At 45.2% G+C, this 21,853-nt stretch overlaps 1 protein-coding gene across 2 annotated transcripts in view; it reads right to left on the bottom strand.

Annotated features, from left to right (window-relative positions):
- The window catches only part of NKAIN1 (sodium/potassium transporting ATPase interacting 1), a 119,699-nt gene extending 112,552 nt beyond the window's left edge, over window positions 1-7,147 (bottom strand). Inside the window, exon 1 of one of the 2 annotated variants that reach the window (XM_051987981.1) lies at window positions 6,792-7,147. In XM_051987981.1, coding sequence (XP_051843941.1) covers window positions 6,792-6,845 — 54 coding nt within the window. In that variant the 5' untranslated portion in view covers window positions 6,846-7,147. The remainder of the gene's footprint in view (window positions 1-6,791) is intronic. The other variant, XM_051987979.1, reaches the window with a different exon arrangement.
- Window positions 7,148-21,853: the final 14,706 nt, after the last annotated feature.

The following is a 21,853-nucleotide window of genomic DNA, read 5'->3' as shown; positions in this document are numbered from 1 at the left end:
GTGGAAGTGTAGCCTAATTTTCTCAAGTCCCAGACTGTTTTTTTTTGTTTTGAGGAGAGACAGAGAAAGAGAGGGAGAGAAAGACAGACAGATGGACAGACAGACAGAGTGTGTGTTAACTTCATCAAAGTGCCATCTCTTTTTTGCTGGGAATCTTTCTAAAATTTCAGAACCCATTTTCTTGAGTGAGTACAGTAAATGATGGTCCTGAAGACTAAGACTTCCTAGCTGTCCTTTGACAACCATAGAATTAAGGGATTTTGGAAATGGAATGGATCTTCTGCACACATATATTGTATCTAGGATATACTGTAACCTATTCAACATGTAAAGGACTGCTTGCCATCTGGGAGAGAGGGTGGAGGGAGAGAGGGGAAAAATCAGAACAGAAGTGAGTGCAAGGGATAATGCTGTAAAAAATTACCCTGGCATGGGTTCTATCAATAAAAAGTTATTTAAAAAAAAGGAAATGGAATGGATCTCAAAAACCTCTAGTTCCACCCATGTTACCCTGTATAATAGTCTTGTTAAATGGGCATCCAGTCTTTGTTTAAATATAAGGGGGGGCGGGATTCCACTACCTCCTGAGACAGACTATTTGATTTTTTAGAAAGCTCCCACTATGGGGAATGATTTTTCCTGATATCAAATCTAAATTCACCTCTTAGGTTTGACTTTCATTTATTGTTCCTCAATCTGCCTCAGGGGTCCAAAGGGAATTCACTGATCCAGGTCCAGGAGTAAGAGAAAGAGGAAAATATTGGGCTGAAGGCAAATGTGCCCAGGATAGTCCTTAGGAGTTTCTACCTTTATTCTCTTCCCAAGAAATCCCTGATCTCAGCTTGTTTTCCTATCAATTGTTTCTTCTTCCCAAGTAATGGACTGCAGTAATTGACTAAACATCCCCATTTCCTTTCACTGACTATCAAATGCTTGGTAACTAAAAGGCAGTTGAATGCTGATGAAATATAATAGAATAATCTCAGTCTTGGAGAACTGCTAATGAAATATAACTTCCTCCTTTCCATAGAGAGGAGGTAGAAGGGAGTTTCTGTCAGAAGCTGGGTCAGTTGGTTTGACTGAATGTTTTTCTAAAAAGTAAGGCTCAATGGTGAGGGCAAAAGCGGTTAAGGAAAACACCTGAGGGAGAAAAAGGCTACAATAAAAATTTAAAAAGTAGCCAAACATCACATCTACATGTAGAAAAGACTTTAGGTAAAGGAGATACAGTTCTGGACTTAAAGCTCCTTCATTAATGCATTTCTATGCAGAATATGCTAGTAAATGTTTAACAATCAACTGGGAGAAAGCAGGATATACCCGTGACATATTTTAAACTTTAATATAAATTAGTAATATTTTCTAGTCTAAAAATCAATAAAACAATAAATCAAGCCCTGATTTGTGAGTTTGCCAATTTCTGAGATGTAAATGCTCACATTGAAAATTTAACAAGGGGTTCCAGGTTGAGTTGGTCCCAGCATTTCTCAGTTTCTATGCTTTGTGATTTCCCATCTGTAAAATGAGCACAGTAATAACAGCCCCATCTTTTTAGATATGAGGATCGAAAAGATTGGTGGAGTTAGAATTGTAGCATTTTGAAACTGGAAATGAGTATAGAAATTATTTACTTATTATCACAGAAACTCAACATTTGAAGGGACCTTAGAGGCCAGCTAGTCCAACCTGTTTCTGAAAAAGAATGTCTTCTCTGACATCTCTAACAAATAATCATCTATCCTGTGCTTGAAATCCCCTTTAACCCTGATCAAGAATTCACTACCATCTAAGGCAGTCTTTTACACTCTTGGATAACTCTGATTACTGGGAATTTTTCTCTTACGTGGATGTGAAAACTGCCTCTCCACAATCTCCATCCAATACCAATAGATCTGCCCTCTGGAACCAAGCAGAAAAAAAGCTAATGCCCTTTCCTCAAGAAAAACCTTCAAATACTTAAAAATGATTATCCTGTTCTCCCTAAGTCATTTCTTCTCCAAACTAAACGTGTTCCTTCATTTCACAAGTGAGGAAGCCGAGGACAAAGATTTGCTCAAGCATTTGTGGCAGAGCCGGCACTAGAACCTAGGTGTTTTCATTTTCATAGCAATCCTCTCCCCACCATACAAGGATATCTTGGGAAAAGTGAAAAGCTTGATGCAGAACCAATGCAGGATATTATTTTATTTTCATCACCAGAAGAACCTGGTGTGAAATCATTATAACAATACAAGCCCCTCTGGTCAAATACATCATAATAACTAGCCGTGGGGACACTCCATGGACAGCATCCAGAGGCGCTACCTTTGGAATTGATGCCGAGGCATTTCAGAGATCCTGTCTCTGTTCCCCAAGCTTGCCAACATTACCACTGTTAATAATACAATAATTCAAGCTGGCCATTCTTTCAGATCATCAAACCTAGGGACAGCAGGCTCTGTGAGCTAGCAGGAAACCCACATAAACACACAAATACGCATCCCCAAAAGGAATTTACCAACTAGAAATGAAAAGAGCTAGCTTCTTAGGGCCTACTTCTCTCAATCCTAGCCTTCAAGACACAATTAAACAGATACAGGTTAAATGCCTACTGTGTGCAACGTGCTAGGAGACATAGATATAAACAAAAACAGTTCTTATTTTCAAGGAGTCTGTCTTAATTTGGTGAAGGGTCACAAGTAAATTAAGTAATTAAGAATCAAGTAGCTTTAAGAGGAAGAAAGAGCTGAGGACTGGAGGGAATAAGAAGAGATTATGGAGGAGGAGGCACTAGAACAATGAAGAAGCAGAAAAAGAGATGAGGCAGAATGAGCAGAGAATTACTAAATCAGAAACTGCAAGGAATCTCCAAGACTATCTTGTCTAAACTCTTTGACAGAGGAGGAAACTGAGGCCCACAGAAATCAAATGATTCATCCAAGATCACACTCACCTCTGACCCTAAATGCATTGCTCTTTCCTTTGTACCAGTCCACACCTGAGGATCAAAGATTGAAAGAGCTGTGTAAGGGAACAGCTGGCAGGCAAGTTTTACTGGATCAGAGACAGTGTGAAGAAGAGAAAAATGAATGAGGATAGGAAAGTAGGTGGAAGCCAGATTGTTAATTATAAAATGAAACTGGAAGGTAGGTGGGAGCTTTAAATGTCAGGCTGAGGAATCTCTGTTTTAACCTGAAAGTGTCCAGGAGCTGTTGAACATTTGGGAGGAGAATGACACGGTCAAACCTATGTCAAAAATACCATTTCATTCCACCGCAACAAGCATTTATTAAGTGTTTACTATGAATAAGGCTCTGAACATGACTGACAATCCATCTTTGCTTTAGGGTGAAGTCAGTCCATGAGGGTCTCTGGATATAACAAATGAGAGAATCATCCCTAGTTTTTTTTTCACTAGCAGATAATGGAGTAATATTGTGTGGTTTTCATCAACCAAGCACCACAACTGATTGCCAGCAACAAGCTATGTGTATCCTTGCTTTTGTCTCTTGGCTCAGTTTCCCCAAATGTAAAACAAGAGACTAAGTCTAAGGTTCTATCCAGCTCTGACATGGTAAAATGACACAATCCATATCTGCCTTGTATCATTTCCTACTTTCATGGGGTAGTGTGGAATAATGTACAAAAAGCTAGTTTCAGAAATGGTAAGATTCAAGTCCCATCTCTGATACATCCCGGTTTTGTGACCTCAAGTTCTAGGCTACTCTCTAAGGCTGTATGTTCAATTTAATGCATCTATTAGGCACCTATTATATATGATGCACAGTGCTAAGCACTGTGAAAAAGACACACAATCTCTGTCTTCAAGGAGCTTACAATCTAATGAAGAAAGATAATACACAAAAGGAATATATATATGTGTGATGAGCTATAAGTACTTGCATGAGGAGAGGATGTTTCCTCATCTGGGAGTTCCCTAGACCAGTGAAATCACAGATCTAGTGCCCATTATTAGATGCTAATAAGGGCAATTAAATAGTCAGTCATAGCACATTGGAATCAGTCAGGCAACAGGTACTTTTGGAGAATCTTCTATGTGCCAGGCACTGTGCTAAACTATGGATACAAACAAAAGCAAAAAGAATCCCTATTTTCAAGGAGCTCAGTCTAGTAATGGGCTTTAGACTTTGCAAAATGCCATTTGAGCTTCACAATTACCCAAAGCTGTCCTTATTCCATCTTACAGATGAGGGACACTGAGGACCAGAGGGATGGAGGGACTTGCCCATAGTCACACAACTACTAAGCAGAATGAGTTAGAAACTGAAGTCTTCTAGACTCCAAATCCGGCACCTGAACTATGAAGACTTAGTTTCAGTTGTTCAAGACTTCACAGCATATCTGGGGAGCCCAAACTAGGAAATAATGTGAACTGCTGGGAGCAGGGGAACAGGCAGGATAGAATCAGGGACTAGAGAGTGAGCATTCAGTCTCTTAGTAATTCAGAGAAGGGAAAAACTGAGAAGTGTAAAGTTGGAAGGGATCTCAAGTCACCTAGTTCATCCTCCTACTGCTCAAGTCCATTCTCCCACTTTTTTTTTTTTTTTAATGTCATCTGTGACAGTTATTTAGCTTCTGATGGAAACCTGGTCATAGCCTGGAGCAACAGACAAGGCAACCATTCCAGTACTGGACAGCTCCGATCATTAGCCAGGCCTTCCCCATACAAAGTGATCTGTGCTTCCCTCTAAATTCTCCCACAGGTATTAGTTCTGCCTTTAAGCCTGTCAGAATAAATTCTAATTCCCTATCCTATGAGAGGGCCTCCAAATAGTTGAAGGCAGGCATTGTGTTTTTCCTTTGTTTGCTTTTCCCCCATGATAAATAACCTCAGTTCCCTTAACAGTTTGTGGGCAACCACAGAAGGCTTCATCGAAGAGGTGGGACCTAGATGAAGCCCTGAAGGATGGTTAAGATTGGTTTCTTCTCAGTAAAAATGGGAGTTCTGCAAATCACAGGGAAGGGAAAATGGTGGGAATTGGAGGTAAAACTTCACCAAGCTCTCTCCCACCAATCAAAGCTCCCAGGACTCAGAAGGACTAAGGTTTTGGGTGAAGATGGAGAAGGGGAAAGGGCAGCTCTAGAGAAAGGGGGTTAATTACATGCCAAGGTCAAACACCAAACATTAATTGATAAATAAGTTAACATTGGATCATATTGAAAAATTTAAGAAAGTGAGAGAGAGTCCTATAACAGTCCAGATATTTTTATAGAATCATGAAACTTTACTGTTGCAGGGAACCGAAGAGCCCATTTAGAATAATCTCCTTTCCCACAACAAACACATACCCATTTTAAACAGAAAGATCTATGGAGATTAAATGGTTTGCCAGAAGTTCTGAATACAGATATGTTCGGTCCAAGTTAGGAAGGAACCCTTTCCACCACGGGGGTAAATTGGGTGATTCTTACAACCATCTAAATAATGTGAGCTGCCTGTTGGTTATCCAAAATCACCCTTCCTCCACTCCTCCTCTCAGTAACTCAGCACAGACTCCCACAGCTGCTGCCTGCATCCTCCTGCGTCAGAGACTTAAATAGGGTGGGAAGAAACTGAGGCAGGCCAAAGTGACCCAGGCAGCTTTCCTCCCCCCACTATCACCACTACTTTCTAGAAGATGAATCAGTCAGCTTTCCACTTACTATAACATGACTGATACCTCAAACCTGAGCTCCCTGCTCAGATAGGGACTAGGGCAACCCTTTCATCCATTCTGAGCTCCCCCAGTGTCCACCTCCTACAGGTCTCAGCTTGTAGGACAACAGGAGCTTAATATACCTGGTTGGTTCCTTTAGACGAATATGTTGTTGGGACTGGTTAAACTGTGGTGTTAAATGTGGCTTTTATTGAGATTCACCCTTCCTCTTGGGTTCCTCTTTCTGGGGAGTGGAATAAATAAGCCTTTGTCCTTGCCACCTGGAAACTGATTCACCCTTGGGTCTTTTGGTGGTAGGTCCCCTGAAGTGTTAGTTTGGGGGCCAGACAGCATACTGAGGGTCTAATGTCCCAGGCTTCTGCCCACCTGTCCTAGGACAATCTGTGTCCTGACAGGTCCCCTGCTGAATGCCTCTAAAACCGACTATTCCGTTCCCCCCGGAACAGCGCTAGTCATCCCGTTACATCGGACCAGTCCTGTTCCCAATTTGAGCCAAGAAAAGCAAGGATCATACTTTGGGGTCTGGGAGTAGAACTACTCCCATCACCACCCCGGCCCTCTGGCCTTCTTTAAGCTTGGTAACAACTCCACAGCCCCAGAGTCCGTTCCTTCACTGCCCACCAGGGCCTTAAAAGCAGGAGTTGACATCTAGAATGTCAACCGAAGCAAAGCCTACCCCAGCTCCCAGGGTGCAGGCCCCTTCCTCCCACCCCGGCTGCCCCATTGTCCACCTAGCCCTGCAGGCAGGGTGAGGAGGGGGCGGGGTTCCCACTCCTCATCTCCCCTCCCCATCCCCAGGAAGTCGATTCAGCCTCCAGTCGCTCAGCCAGGGTGGCCCTGTAAAACAGGCATCCGCACAAAGGAGGGCTAGGGGGCTTGTGACACTCGGGAGAGACACAGATGTAGGGAGCCCCGCACAGAGGCGCGCGTGCACACACACACACACACACACACACACTCTCTCTCTCACAAACACACCGGACCAGAGGCTGGGTGGGGATGGCCAGCTCGCCCGCCAGCTGGCCCAGTGCTGATCCCCGGCCCGCGTCACGCTCCGAGAGTCCCAGGGTCCCAGTTAGTCCCCACCCCACCCCCACCCGCCCCGCTCCGGTCCCGGGAGGGACCCCTTCTCACCAGCTGCAGGCAGCAGAACCCGACCAGCGTGCACCTCCCGTTACACTTGCTCATGGCTCCAGTGGGACCGGCCCCCACGGCGCTGCCCCCTCGGCTGTTGCTGCTGCAGCCGCCCCGGCTCGGGCTCCGGCTGGGGCTCCGAGTGCGCTGCCGCGCTCCGGCTCAGCTCCGCGCCTCGGGGCTGACTGGGAGGCGAGAAATAGGGAGCCGGGGAGCGTCCTCCTCCAATTCCTTCTTCTCTTCTTGCTTCTTCTCCTCCTCCGCGTTCTCCCCGCGCCCGCGCCCCGAGCTTCCAGCAGGGCGGCCGGGGCTTCCCTAGGGCTGGGGCCGCGGCATCCCCCGGGCGCGGCGCGGGCTCGGGCGGCTCCGCTCAGTCTCCATGCCCCGCGCTGGGGGCGCTGGGCACGGGGGCGCACAGCCCGAGCCGGGGCTCTTTTGTTTGACCCGCTGTCCGCCAGCAGCGCCTCATGCCCCCAGAGGCGGGCGGGCGGACACCGGGAGCGGAGGGCTGCGAGCCGAGAGGACCCGAGGCGAGCGGAGCGGAGCGGAGCCCAGCCCAGCTGGGGCAGGATCCCGAGCAGTCTGCAGCCGCCCTGGCCCGACCACGTGGCTTCGCGGCCCTGAGAGAGGCGGGGCCCGGGGACAGGCGAGGAATAGTGGGGAGTAGGGGAGGGGAGGAGAAACAGAAGGAGGGCGTGAGAGGGGAGAGAGGAAAAAGAGATAATAGACTTGGAAGGCTGGCTGCAGGCGGGGATGCTGGCAGAACCTGGGAGACCCGAGCAGAAGGGGCAAGCGGAGGAAGGAGGGCAGAGGACCAATAGAAACAGCAGGGAATAGGCCTCAGTTTCCTTATCCGTCAAAACGAGGGCGCCGGACCGGACTATCCCTTCGTTCCTTTCCTGTTCTAAATCCCGGGAACCTATTTAACTGGGGAGAGGAAAAAAGGAGAAGGAGGGAAGAAGGGAGGGAGAGAGAGAGGAAGAGTAAGGCAGACAAAGAAGAAAACTTGCCGAATGGGGAAGACTGGGAAGAACAAGGGAGAGAGGGAGGAAAAGAGGGAGGGGCTGAACTTTGTGTCCCTGGGTTAACTGGGGCCGGGAGCGAGGTTGAGGAGGGCTACAGATTATGGGATCTCCTCCGGACTTTCTCTCTTTCCCAACACGTACTGACACCCCAGCTCTCCCGAGGTGGTCAGATGAACCCCGGGCAGAAGCTGTATTCTGCGAATCCTGGGCGGGGCGAAAGAATAGAGATTGGAGGGAAAAACCTACCAAACCTGGGTCACACCCCTCAAAGCTCCCAGGATCCCCGAAACCTCACCAAACCTCGGTCACCCTTCAAAGTTTCCAGGATCCCCAAAACCACAGCAAACCTCCATCACCCTTCGAAGCTCTCAGGACCCCCCAACCTCACCAAACCTCGGTCACCCCTCAAAACTCCTAGAATCCCCTAAACCTCACCAAGCCTCGGTCATCCCTCACAGCTCTTAGGACCCCCCAAATTACCAAGCCTCTGTCACCCCTCGAAGCTCTCAGGATCCCCAAAATCTTATGAAACCTCTGTCACCCCTCAAACCTCCCAGGACCCCCAAAACCTCACGAACCTTCGGTCTCCCCTCAAATCTCCCAGGACCCCCAAAACCTTACCAAACCTCGGTCACCCCTCAAAACTTCTAGAATCCCCTAAATATCAGTAAGCCTCGGTCACATCTCACAGCCCCTAGAACTCCCCAAATTACCAAACCCCGGTCACCCCTCGAAGTTTTCAGGATCCCCCAAACCTTACGAAACCTCAGTCACCCCTCAAACCTCCCAGGACCCCAAAAACCTCGCCAAACCCCGGGTCACCCCTCAAAGCTCTCACGACCCAGAAAGTTGGGAGTGGGTAGTAGTGAACGAATGACTCCCTGCCTTTGGGAAAGAACCAAGGAGTCTCCCTTGAGTCAGATAATGAACATCCTTTATCCCAATTGCACCTGTCACGGGAAGGCCTGGGAGGCTTTTCTCCACAACTCTCTCCTCCACTGTGGGATTACAGTTCCCTGAAATCCAACCACTTTCTGCTTTGAGCCCAGAGGGCAGAATACAAGCGTCTGGAGTGAAGCACTGTTTTGTTTTTGTTTATGTCTTTGTATACTCAGCATCCAACGCATCGAGACTGGCGAGCTGGAAGTGCTTGATCCGAGTTTGGTGAATTGAAATTCATCTTTGCTTTTCTCCAGGTTATGCTTTGAAACTACCATCCCCTTCTCACTGGATTTTCTCGTGTGGGGGCAGCAGGAAGACAGCACAAAGCCACAGAAAGGCAGACTACTCTCCCAGACACTTTCCAGGGCACCTGGTACCTCAACCTTTCTGTTTCTAAGATTGAAACTTCCAGTCTTGTGGCTCTTTTCAACAGCGAGGTGATTCAGGCCGGTTCCAACTGTCTTGTAATGGAGAGAGCCATCTGCACCAGAGAGAGGACTGTGGGAACTGAGTGTGGATCACATCGCTTTTCACTTTTGTTGTTGTTCGCTTTCATTTTGTTTTCCCCCCTTTTTGATCTGATTTTTCTTGTGCAGCATTTTTGTGGAAATAGGTACATGTTTAACATATATTAAATTACTTGCCTATAGGGGAGGAGGTGAAGGGAAGGGAGGCAAAAAATTTGGATTGCAAGGTTTTGCAAGGGTGAATGTTGAAAATTACGCCTATGTTTTGAAAATAAAAAAGAAAATTTAAAATAAAAATAATGAAACTTCCAGTCTTCCTCCTTTCAACTTGGTTTGAAATTCCTCCCTAGGTATTTTGGCCATGTCTGGCATAAATGTTCCTGTTCATGATCTAGACCATGATTCTTAACCTTTTGGGGGAGACTTGGACCTCTTGGGCAGTCTGGGTGAAGCCTCTGAACCCTATCTCAGATGATATTTTTAAAAACATAAATTTTAAAAGGAAAACATTATGTTGAAATATTTAGCAATATATATATGTATATATATTAATATTCATAGATCCCAGGTTAAGAACTTTTGGTCTAATCTAATGTAGAAAATACAGAATTGAAAAATGCATGCCTTTATTAGAGAAGGATAGAAAAAACTTTAAAGTTTAGGTCAATGTGACAAAAAGACTTCTAATTGTCATTGTCAAAACCCACAAAGTTCCCTTTCTTCCTCTCTCCCTCCCCAGTCACTAAAAGTGTTTTCCCACCTCTTTCCCCCAGCTGACCCCTTAACAAGTGGAAGGGAACAATAGGTCTGGCTCAGTAAAGGTCCTTAAAGCTAAGGAATTGGATCTCTCTCGGAAGAGTTGATTTACAACTCAAAGGTTGTGACTGTCCGCCATCTGAGAACACACTGCAGACTGGGACTGTAAGACAGAAAAGATACTTTCGTGATCTATCCTGCTTTTTGGAGCCCAAACCCTTGCTTTTGAACCATGAACATTTGTTGAACTCCCATTGTGTGCTAGGCCTTGGAAATGCAAAGTCAAAAAGAAACTCCCCGTTCTTGAGGAGTTTGTGTTCTGTGGAGGAGACATCATTTGCATATAGACACAAAAGAATAGGGACTGCACTTGGGATTTCATTGGTTTGAGGAAGTAACTCCCCCATGAGGGAACTAGAGAATCTCAGTTGTCTTCAAAGCATCTTAAGGGCTTAGAGAGCAAGTAGTTTAGAGAGGAAGTAGAACTTTGAGAAGTTAAGGGACTTGTCCTGAGTCACACAGCCAGTAGGTATCAGAGGTGAGACATGAATCCAGGTCAGGGTCTCTATCCATCATGATATGAAAATATATTCAAAGTAAATACGAAATCACAGAGGGAAGGCAGAGGAGAGGAGAGGAAAGGGGTGGGGTGGGGAGGAAAACGCTAATAACTGTCTCTAGGAACAAAGATCTCAATAGGAGGCGTGAGCTGAGCTTTGAAAGAAAAGAGATTCCCAGAGGTGATTTGTGGAGGAAGAGCATTCCAGGCATGAGGAACAGCTGCTGCAAAAGCAGGGAGTTGGGAGATGGTATGCCATTTCGGGGGAGGAGCAAGCAAACCAGCTGGGCTGGTTCTTACAGTGGGTGAGGGGCGATCATGGACAATCAGCTAGAAGGCTAAGTCTCCACGAAGCAGCCTTCATTACTGGTACCGCTCATCATGATCACCAGCACTGACTCTCTGTCTCTGTCTCTGACTGTGTGTATGTCTCTCTGTCACCCCTCAAACCTCCCAGGACCCCCAAAAACCTCACGAACCTTCGGTCTCCCCTCAAATCTCCCAGGACCCCCAAACCTTACCAAACCTCGGTCACCCCTCAAAACTTCTAGAATCCCCTAAATATCAGTAAGCCTCGGTCACATCTCACAGCCCCTAGAACTCCCCAAATTACCAAACCCCGGTCACCCCTCGAAGTTTTCAGGATCCCCCAAACCTTACGAAACCTCAGTCACCCCTCAAACCTCCCAGGACCCCAAAAACCTCGCCAAACCCCGGGTCACCCCTCAAAGCTCTCACGACCCAGAAAGTTGGGAGTGGGTAGTAGTGAACGAATGACTCCCTGCCTTTGGAAAGAACCAAGGAGTCTCCCTTGAGTCAGATAATGAACATCCTTTATCCCAATTGCACCTGTCACGGGAAGGCCTGGGAGGCTTTTCTCCACAACTCTCTCCTCCACTGTGGGATTACAGTTCCCTGAAATCCAACCACTTTCTGCTTTGAGCCCAGAGGGCAGAATACAAGCGTCTGGAGTGAAGCACTGTTTTGTTTTTGTTTATGTCTTTGTATACTCAGCATCCAACGCATCGAGACTGGCGAGCTGGAAGTGCTTGATCCGAGTTTGGTGAATTGAAATTCATCTTTGCTTTTCTCCAGGTTATGCTTTGAAACTACCATCCCCTTCTCACTGGATTTTCTCGTGTGGGGGCAGCAGGAAGACAGCACAAAGCCACAGAAAGGCAGACTACTCTCCCAGACACTTTCCAGGGCACCTGGTACCTCAACCTTTCTGTTTCTAAGATTGAAACTTCCAGTCTTGTGGCTCTTTTCAACAGCGAGGTGATTCAGGCCGGTTCCAACTGTCTTGTAATGGAGAGAGCCATCTGCACCAGAGAGAGGACTGTGGGAACTGAGTGTGGATCACATCGCTTTTCACTTTTGTTGTTGTTCGCTTTCATTTTGTTTTCCCCCCTTTTTGATCTGATTTTTCTTGTGCAGCATTTTTGTGGAAATAGGTACATGTTTAACATATATTAAATTACTTGCCTATAGGGGAGGAGGTGAAGGGAAGGGAGGCAAAAAATTTGGATTGCAAGGTTTTGCAAGGGTGAATGTTGAAAATTACGCCTATGTTTTGAAAATAAAAAAGAAAATTTAAAATAAAAATAATGAAACTTCCAGTCTTCCTCCTTTCAACTTGGTTTGAAATTCCTCCCTAGGTATTTTGGCCATGTCTGGCATAAATGTTCCTGTTCATGATCTAGACCATGATTCTTAACCTTTTGGGGGAGACTTGGACCTCTTGGGCAGTCTGGGTGAAGCCTCTGAACCCTATCTCAGATGATATTTTTAAAAACATAAATTTTAAAAGGAAAACATTATGTTGAAATATTTAGCAATATATATATGTATATATATTAATATTCATAGATCCCAGGTTAAGAACTTTTGGTCTAATCTAATGTAGAAAATACAGAATTGAAAAATGCATGCCTTTATTAGAGAAGGATAGAAAAAACTTTAAAGTTTAGGTCAATGTGACAAAAAGACTTCTAATTGTCATTGTCAAAACCCACAAAGTTCCCTTTCTTCCTCTCTCCCTCCCCAAGTCACTAAAAGTGTTTTCCCACCTCTTTCCCCCAGCTGACCCCTTAACAAGTGGAAGGGAACAATAGGTCTGGCTCAGTAAAGGTCCTTAAAGCTAAGGAATTGGATCTCTCTCGGAAGAGTTGATTTACAACTCAAAGGTTGTGACTGTCTGCCATCTGAGAACACACTGCAGACTGGGACTGTAAGACAGAAAAGATACTTTCGTGATCTATCCTGCTTTTTGGAGCCCAAACCCTTGCTTTTGAACCATGAACATTTGTTAAACTCCCATTGTGTGCTAGGCCTTGGAAATGCAAAGTCAAAAAAGAAACTCCCCGTTCTTGAGGAGTTTGTGTTCTGTGGAGGAGACATCATTTGCATATAGACACAAAAGAATAGGGACTGCACTTGGGATTTCATTGGTTTGAGGAAGTAACTCCCCCATGAGGGAACTAGAGAATCTCAGTTGTCTTCAAAGCATCTTAAGGGCTTAGAGAGCAAGTAGTTTAGAGAGGAAGTAGAACTTTGAGAAGTTAAGGGACTTGTCCTGAGTCACACAGCCAGTAGGTATCAGAGGTGAGACATGAATCCAGGTCAGGGTCTCTATCCATCATGATATGAAAATATATTCAAAGTAAATACGAAATCACAGAGGGAAGGCAGAGGAGAGGAGAGGAAAGGGGTGGGGTGGGGAGGAAAACGCTAATAACTGTCTCTAGGAACAAAGATCTCAATAGGAGGCGTGAGCTGAGCTTTGAAAGAAAAGAGATTCCCAGAGGTGATTTGTGGAGGAAGAGCATTCCAGGCATGAGGAACAGCTGCTGCAAAAGCAGGGAGTTGGGAGATGGTATGCCATTTCGGGGGAGGAGCAAGCAAACCAGCTGGGCTGGTTCTTACAGTGGGTGAGGGGCGATCATGGACAATCAGCTAGAAGGCTAAGTCTCCACGAAGCAGCCTTCATTACTGGTACCGCTCATCATGATCACCAGCACTGACTCTCTGTCTCTGTCTCTGACTGTGTGTATGTCTCTCTGTCTATGTCTCTGTCTCTCTATATCTCTGTTCCTGTCTCTGTCTGTCTCTTTTACAACTCTCTGTGTGTGTCTCTGTCTCTGTCTTTCTCTGTGTGTCCCTATTTCTCTGTCTCTCTGTTTCTCTTTCTGTCTCTCTCTTTGTTCCTGTCTCTTTGTCCTCTTTCTATGTCTCTCTTTGTCTCTTCCTCGCTGTATTTCTTTACAACTGTCTCTGTCTATCACTTTTACAACTCTCTCTCTCTCTCTGTCTCTGTCTCTGTCTCTCTCTCTCTATATCTCTGTTCCTGTCTCTGTCTGTCTCTCTCTGTCTCTGTCTCTCTCTTCTCTGTCTCTGTCTCTGTCCCTCTCTCTGTCTTTCTCTCTGTCTTTCTCTCTCTTCTCTGTCTCTGTCTCTCTCTGTTTCTCTGTCTCTGTCTCGCTGTCTCTGTCTCTCTGTCTCTGTCTCTGTCTCTGTCTCTGTCTTTCTCTCTGTCTTTCTCTTCTCTGTCTCTGTCTCTCTCTGTTTCTCTGTCTCTGTCTCTCTGTCTCTGTCTGTCTCTCTCTGTTTCTCTGTTTCTCTATCTCTCTCTCTGTCTCTCTGCCTCTCTCTGTCTCTGTCTCTCTCTTCTCTGTCTCTGTCTCTGTCCCTCTCTCTGTCTTTCTCTCTGTCTTTCTCTCTGTCTTTCTCTCTGTCTTTCTCTCTCTTCTCTGTCTCTGTCTGTCTCTCTCTCTGTCTCTGTCTCTGTCTCTGTCTCTGTCTCTCTTTCTCTCTCTCTCTGCTAGGCACGTTGAGTGCTACAAAAAAGTACCTCAGAGTCAGTGGGAACATGAAAGATAAGTCAAACTATGCCACCTAAATTGAAGTGAGATAGATGATGAATGTGAAGGCAGGGATGTATCAGTTTGTACAATAGAGGCACTAGAACCACTGAGCCCCTGAGACCACTGACCTACCACAATTATTGGTGACGCTTCACATTCTATTCTATCATCTCCCCATCTTGCTGCGTGTCCTGCTGAAGCTCTGTCCTGCTTTTTCCTACCTAAAACAGCAACCTTCTGACCAAGTGTCCAAAAACAAGCCTCCAAGTTCTGGGAACTCACTTCTGAGAGCCTTGTTCAAGGGATGAGCTGCCTTGATGGGTCAGTGAGGGATTAGCCAAACTCAGACTTGACCATGCTTCTCTTCCTGGTCAGCTGTCTATCCCAGCCACTATCTTATCAGCTTTCATTCTTACTCTGGGCACTGTAATCAGTGCTTCTGGAGAGGGTTTGTTGGTTGACTGCTTCATGGACCAATTTACCATTCCTGTGATTCTAGATCTAGAACAAAACTCTCCTCTGTAGCTTCCACATCACTGATTGAAATGAAAACTTGTTGAGGGTGGACTGTGGGTTGGTTTTGTATTTGTATCCCTAGGCTTTAACACTGTGCTTGTCACATGTGAAGTGCTTGATAAATGCTTTTCTATTCATTCATTAATTTATTTTTTTTCTTTCTCTCGCTCTTGGCCAGTAAGTTGTCCCTTCCTAGCAATAAGAAATTTACTACTTCTCAAGGTAGTGTGTTCTTGTGTTGGTTAGCTTGAATTATGAGGAAGTTCTTTATATAGTGCACCTTCTGAGCTACCTCCCAGATGAAAACTACCATTCTCGGGTTCAAGAGTATAATTCTGTGGGGTCATATTCCAAAAACTATAGCTCATCAGCCCCCTAAAATGAGCTTACTTTTAATAGTAAAACCAATAGACACAATTAGCTCAAGGTAAAAGTATTTATTGGGGCACTAGGAGATCTAAAGAATAAAGCATTGATCTTGGAGTCAGGAAAACTCTTCATGAGTTCCAATCCAGCCCCAGACATGTATTTATTAGCTGTGTCACCATGAGCAAGCCACTTGATCCTTTTGCCTCAGTCCCTCATCTATAAAATGAGCTGGAGAAGGAAATGGCAAATCAGCTTTGCCAAAATGCCCAAATGGGGTCACAAAAATGACTGAACAATGACTACAAAAAAAGGTATTTATTAAAATGACATGGTAAGAACAGTAAATGCCACATTTTCTTCCCAAAAACTTGGGGCACAGTCTTCCACAAATACATCCATCACTTGTGTAAAAAGTACATTTGTGATGGAGCACTCTATGTAGGGACTGCATGGAACCAAGGTAACCATACCTCTGACAACTATAGAACCTCAATATCCTTTCTCTTCTCATAAAGTCCTCATGTTGCTCCCCATTGGTTCAGAGTAAGTTGATCAGCTAGGCTTTCTGGGTTTATTTCTCTGCAGTTTAACTGTTATGTCCTCTTTTGAATCTATAGTCAATTCCCTTCTCTACTACCTGAGGTCTCATTCCTTGAAACTACTTGCCTGGCATTGACCCACACTTAACACCATACACTGAGATAAGGTCCAAATGGGTTCATGATCTAGGCATAAAGAATGAGATTATAAATAAATTGGAAGAGCATAGGATAGTTTACCTCTCAGACCTGTGGAATAGGGAGGAATTTATGACCAAAGAACTAGAGATCACTATTGACCACAAAATAGAAAATTTTGATTATATCAAATTGAAAAGTTTTTGTACAAACAAAACAAATGCAGATAAGATTAGAAGGGAAACAATAAACTGGAAAAACATTTTCACAGTTAAAGGTTCTGATAAAGGCCTCATTTCCAAAATATATAGAGAACTGACTCTAATTTATAAGAAATCAAGCCATTCTCCAATTGATAAATGGTCAAAGAATATGAACAGACAATTCTCAGACAAAGAAATTGAAATTATTTCTAGCCATATGAAAACATGCTCCAAATCATTATTAATCAGAGAAGTGAAAATTAAGACAACTCTGAGATACCACTACACACCTGTCAGATTGGCTAGAGTGACAGGGAAAGATAATGCGGAATGTTGGAGGGGGTGTGGGAAAACTGGGACACTGATACATTGTTGGTGGAATTGTGAACACATCCAGCCATTCTGAAGAGCAATTTGGAACTATGCTCAAAATGTTATCAAACTGTGCATACCCTTCGATCCAGCAGTGCTACTACTGTGCTTATAACCCAAAGAGATACTAAAGAAAGGAAAGGGACCTGTATGTGCCAAAATGTTTGTGGCAGCCCTGTTTGCAGTGGCTAGAAGCTGGAAATTGAATGGATGCCCATCAATTGGAGAATGGTTGAGTAAATTGTGGTATATGAATGTTATGGAATATTATTGTTCTGTAAGAAATGACCAGCGGGATGAATACAGAGAGGCCTGGAGAGACTTACATGAACTGATGCTAAGCGAAATGAGCAGAACCAGGAGATCATTATATACCTCAACAACGATACTGTATGAGGATGTATTCTGATGGAAGTGGATTCTTCGACAAAGAGACCTAACTCAGTTTCAATTGATCAAGGATGGACAGAAGCAGCTACACCCAAAGAAAGAACACTGGGAAATGAATGTAAACTGTTTTCATTTTTGTTTTTCTTCCCGGGTTATTTCTACCTTTGAAATCCAATTCTTCCTGTGCAACAAGAAAACTGTTTGGTTCTGCAAACATATATCGTATCTAGGATATATGTGACATATTTAACATGTATAGGACTGCTTGCCATCTGGGGGAGGAGGGGAGGCGGGGAGGGGGTGAAGGGAGGGAGGGGAAAAGTCAGAACAGAAGTGAGTGCAAGGGATAATGTTGTAAAAAATTATCCAGGCATGGGCTCTGTCAATAAAAAAGTTATAATAAAAAAAAAAAAAGAAAAAAAAAGAAACTACTTGCCTGGGATGCTGCTCTTCTGTTAGGATTGTCTTCCTGTATAGACTATATGTATCTAGATAGCTCTTCCTCAAACTCTCTCACCATTTGACTATCTTTTAAGGATCACTTGGTCAATATTCTGACAATAGCTAAGCCTCCATTCCAGTTCAATCCAACCCAGTTCAGTGAGTTTCCCCTTCCCCCAACACACACACTTCCTAAGGGGATGATAGAGTTCTTCTTCACACATCTTCACACATAAGTTAACACCTCTTTGATTATCCTCCAAATATCTGAAGACAGCTGTTGCATCCCCCTACTTCTTTAGGTTCTATATTAATGGACCTTTTAATTACTCATCCTACGGACACTAGTCTCCTCACCCCTGTCATCCTCCTTTGGATGTATTCTACCTTTTCAATGTTCCTGTGCAGAACTGAGCACAATATTTTACATGCAGTCTGACAAGGCAAAGTTCACACGACACAACTAGGATTTCCCCCTTTTCGGCTGCTTTTGAGGTATCCCAATATCACTTAAATTTTTGACTACCGTATAACCCTGTTGACATAATCTGAAACCTACTAGACCTGCCATATTTTTTTTACACAAAAATCTTGTTACACAACTTGTCAAGTCGTGTACTTCTGCTACCAATTTTTAAAAAGTAAGTATAGGTATATACATGTGTCTCCATTATATTTAATTTTATTAGATTTGGCCTGGTGAAATTTTGGGGAGGGAAATAGGGGAGGAATCTCGATTCCATCAGCAACATGTTATTCTATGCTATCTGAACATTTTGTACTCATGTAGTCTTTTTATCCAAGGCAGGGTGATCAGTGACATTGAAGATCTGCTAGTAATTTTGTGGGATATCTTAGCTGCTAAGGCCAAATTGTCCTGGAATTCATCATAGAAAGGAGTTGGAGGATGGGAGAGGGAATGTACAGGTAATGAAACTTTGTCCCTCCAAGCATTTGGGGATTTATGACTGGACAGCTAAACACACACATATAATTTGAAACTTAAAAGCCCTTTGCAGTAACAAAGGCATTGGTGAATCAACAGATTCATTAGGGCCTTTTCTCGACCCATCCTGAAAATCACAGATGCTGAGCAGTTCCCTATTATTTCTAGGATCAAATAGAAAATCTTCTGTTCGGTATTTAAAACTCTTCGCGTTCTTGGCTCTTCTTATCTTCCAAACTTCTTAAGCTTTACTCCCCTCCACAAACTCTAGAACACTGGCTTGCTTACCGTCCCCGGAACTGGACGCTCCAACGCTAGGCCTCTGCACTGACCTTCCTCAGTGTCTGGAATTCACTTTCTCCTCCTCGCTGCCTGATGACTTGGTTGTCTTTCTTCAGGACAGCTCAGAAGCCGTCTCTGGCAGGAGTCCCTCCCCATGCTAGCAGCTCCTCCAAGTACTTTATACCCACCCCTCGATATCTTGCAGTTGGGTTCGGCTGTGAGCTTCTTGAGGCAGGGACTGTTTTTGCCTTACTTTGTATCAGCAGAGCTTAGCAGTGTTGGGCACATATAGTCATCTTAATAGTCTTTTTGTCACTGAAAAAGTAGAATCCATCCAAAGGAGGATGAAGGGGTGAGGTGGCTAGTGTCCACAGGATGATCAATTAAAGGACTTGTTAATGTAGAAGCTAAAGAAGCAGCAATAGTAATAATAATAGTTACATAGTTCTATAATATATATAATAAATAATAATTATAGTGTTGTTGTTTTGAGGCAGTTGGGTTAAGTGACTTGTGATGGGGTCATTCGGCTAGTGTCTGGGGTGCACTTTGAATCCTCTCTCCATTTTGCCACCTCACTGCCCCTAAATTCTTTTTGAGTATCAATCTTAGCTATTCATTCCTTTGTGAAGCTCCTGCTGAAGCCTTGAATGGAGAAGACCTTTTCCCAGGGATCCAATTTTTAGCTCAGTCTACTCTGAACTCAAGCGATGGCTTCTTAATTTATTCCAAGAGAAATGACTCACAGGATGGTAGAACTTATAGAAGGGATGAGCCATAGGGGTAATGGAGAATTCCCCATTTTACACAAGGCTGAGACCCAGAGAGAAGTGACCAGTAAATAAGAGAGCTGGTATATAAATCCAGGTTTTCTACTTGTAGACAGATTATGACCTGCCACACGGGCATTTAATAAAGGCTAGTGGAAGAAATGAATGAATTTGAGTGAGATCTTCAGGAAAAAGGGGACAATTTGGGGCATTTCGGGGTCCAGGGCTGGCTTATGGAGCCCCTTCTAGTGGCCCTCGTGTCCGAGGCTTGGGTAAGCAGGGGTCCTTCCTTCGAGGGGCAGCCGGCTGTGATGCGGAGGACCCAGAGGGGGAGACAGAAGCAGAGGCTCCAGCGTCAGCAGGTGGGAGACGGCAGGGGCGCAGGCGGGGTGGCCCCCTCCTAAATTAGGGCTGCTGGCTTGTCACCTGCCAAACCTACCACTTTAATATCATGTCAGAAGCCAAGACCCGGCAACAAAGCGGTCATGGGGAAGAGAAGGGAAAATGAGTAAAGACAAAGGGGCAGGATGGGTAAGGGAAAGCATGGGAGAAAATCAAGGCTCCGTGACGGCTGCCTTTCCTCCCCTCTCCCCATCCCCCAGCTTGGATTGCTGTCTCTGCCCTGGGAAAGTTGGCAAGCTCCCAGAGAACCCCACAGGCCCCTCCAGCACGCCTTTCTCTGGCCCCGGAGTCAGATTGCAGTCTCCACTGACCCCCTGACCAGCGAAGACGGATTCCCTCCCATCTGCCCCCTCGTCAGCTCAGGAAGCCCGCGTGAGCTTTCAGTCAGAGGGAGGACAGGTCTATGGCGAGAGACAGGGGAGCGCCTGCCTCTAAATGGCCCCATAACTCACCGGGGCCTGCACCGGCAGCACGGCCTAGGAGAGGGATTAAGCCGGGGGTTCCAGAGATGAACAGCTTCAGCCTGAGGCCATATCTCCCAGTACTAGACGGAGGGGGGAGGGAGCATGAGGACAGCTCTTACTATAATCATCATCATCATCAATAAATTACTTTCACAACACACAGCAAGGTCTGCAAAGTACGTGCAGTATCTCGTTGGAGCCTCATAACAACATTCTAAGATCATTGCTATGGTTATTATTACTCCCATTTTACAGATGAGATAACCGAGATGAGACGTGAAGTCATGTGTCTCTGGATACCCAGCTAGTAATGCCCAAGGCTGGGTCCCCTCCCCTCAGATCTCTCTTTCTCTCTCCCTCCTTTCTCCTCTCTCCTCTCTCCAATCTCCTCTCTCCAATCTCCTCTCCCTCTCCCTCTCCATCTCCTTCTCCCTCTCTCTCTCTCTCTCTCCCTCTCCTCCCTCTCCCTTGCTCTCTCTGTCTCTCTCTTTCTCCCTCCCTCTCTCTCTTCCTCTCCTCTCCCTCTCCCTCGCTCTTTCTGTCTCTCTTTCTCCCTCCCTCTCTCTCTTCCTCTCCTTCTCCCTCTCCCTCGCTCTCTCTGTCTCTCTCTCTGCCTCTGTCTTAGTTTGTCTCGCTGGCTGTCTCTGTCTCTCTCTGCTTCTGTCTCTATCTGTCTCTGTGTCTCTTTCTCCCTTCCTCCATCCCCCGTTCCCTCCCTGTCTCTTTGTCTCTGTCTCTTTGTCTTTCTTCCTTCCCCTTCTCCTCCTCCTCTCCCTCTCCCCCTCTCCTCCTTCTCCTTTCCCTCTCCTTCCCTCTCCATCCCTCCCCTCTCTTCTCTTCCTCTTTCCAACTTTCCCTCCTTCTGTCTCCCTCTCTCCTTCCCTTCCTCTCCTCCTTGCCCACCTTCTCCCTTCCTCTCCAAAGGCTAGCCTGTATCTGGGTCTTACCTTTCTGCCCAAGTGCTACAGTAGATAAAATGCAGGTGTTGAGTCAGGAAGACCTGAGTTCAAATCCAGTCTCAGATACTTTTGTGATCTTTGCCAAGTCACTTCGCCCTGTTTGCCTCAGTTTCCTCATCTGTAAAATGAGCTGGGGAAGGAGCTTTCAAACCACTCCAGTATCTTTGCTAAGAAAACTCCAAATGGGATCACAAAGAGTAGGATGACTGAAAAACAAATCTGAACCTAGGTGGGCCATTGCTTAGGGTCTCTTGACATTTCCCTACCAGCTCATGCTTTCCCAATGGTATCCTGGGCTTGGGGGGGGTGCTTCTATTCTCTCTCCAACCCCACCATTTCTGGCCCTGTTTTCCATTCCCTCACAGCTTCACCATATACCTGAATAGCCTGGGAAGCATGGCCCACTTCACAATTTAGAAACAGGCTGGCTCTTGTTTTAGGGAAGGGAAAGGAAACTCCATGACAGACACTGTGCTAAGCACTTTACAAATATCTCATTTGATCCTCATAATAACCTTAAGATTTAGGTGGGTGCTATTATTATCCCCAATTTACAATTGAGGCACACAGAAGTGAAATCACTTCCTCAGGTTCACATAGCTAGGATCTGAGGCTGACTTTGAACTCAGACCTTCCTGACTCCAGTTCCAGAACTCTAT

The sequence above is a fragment of the Antechinus flavipes genome, chromosome 3 (genome assembly GCF_016432865.1).
Source record: "Antechinus flavipes isolate AdamAnt ecotype Samford, QLD, Australia chromosome 3, AdamAnt_v2, whole genome shotgun sequence".
NCBI classification, from domain to species: Eukaryota; Metazoa; Chordata; class Mammalia; order Dasyuromorphia; family Dasyuridae; genus Antechinus; species Antechinus flavipes.
This window is presented reverse-complemented; position numbering and strand designations above follow the sequence as displayed.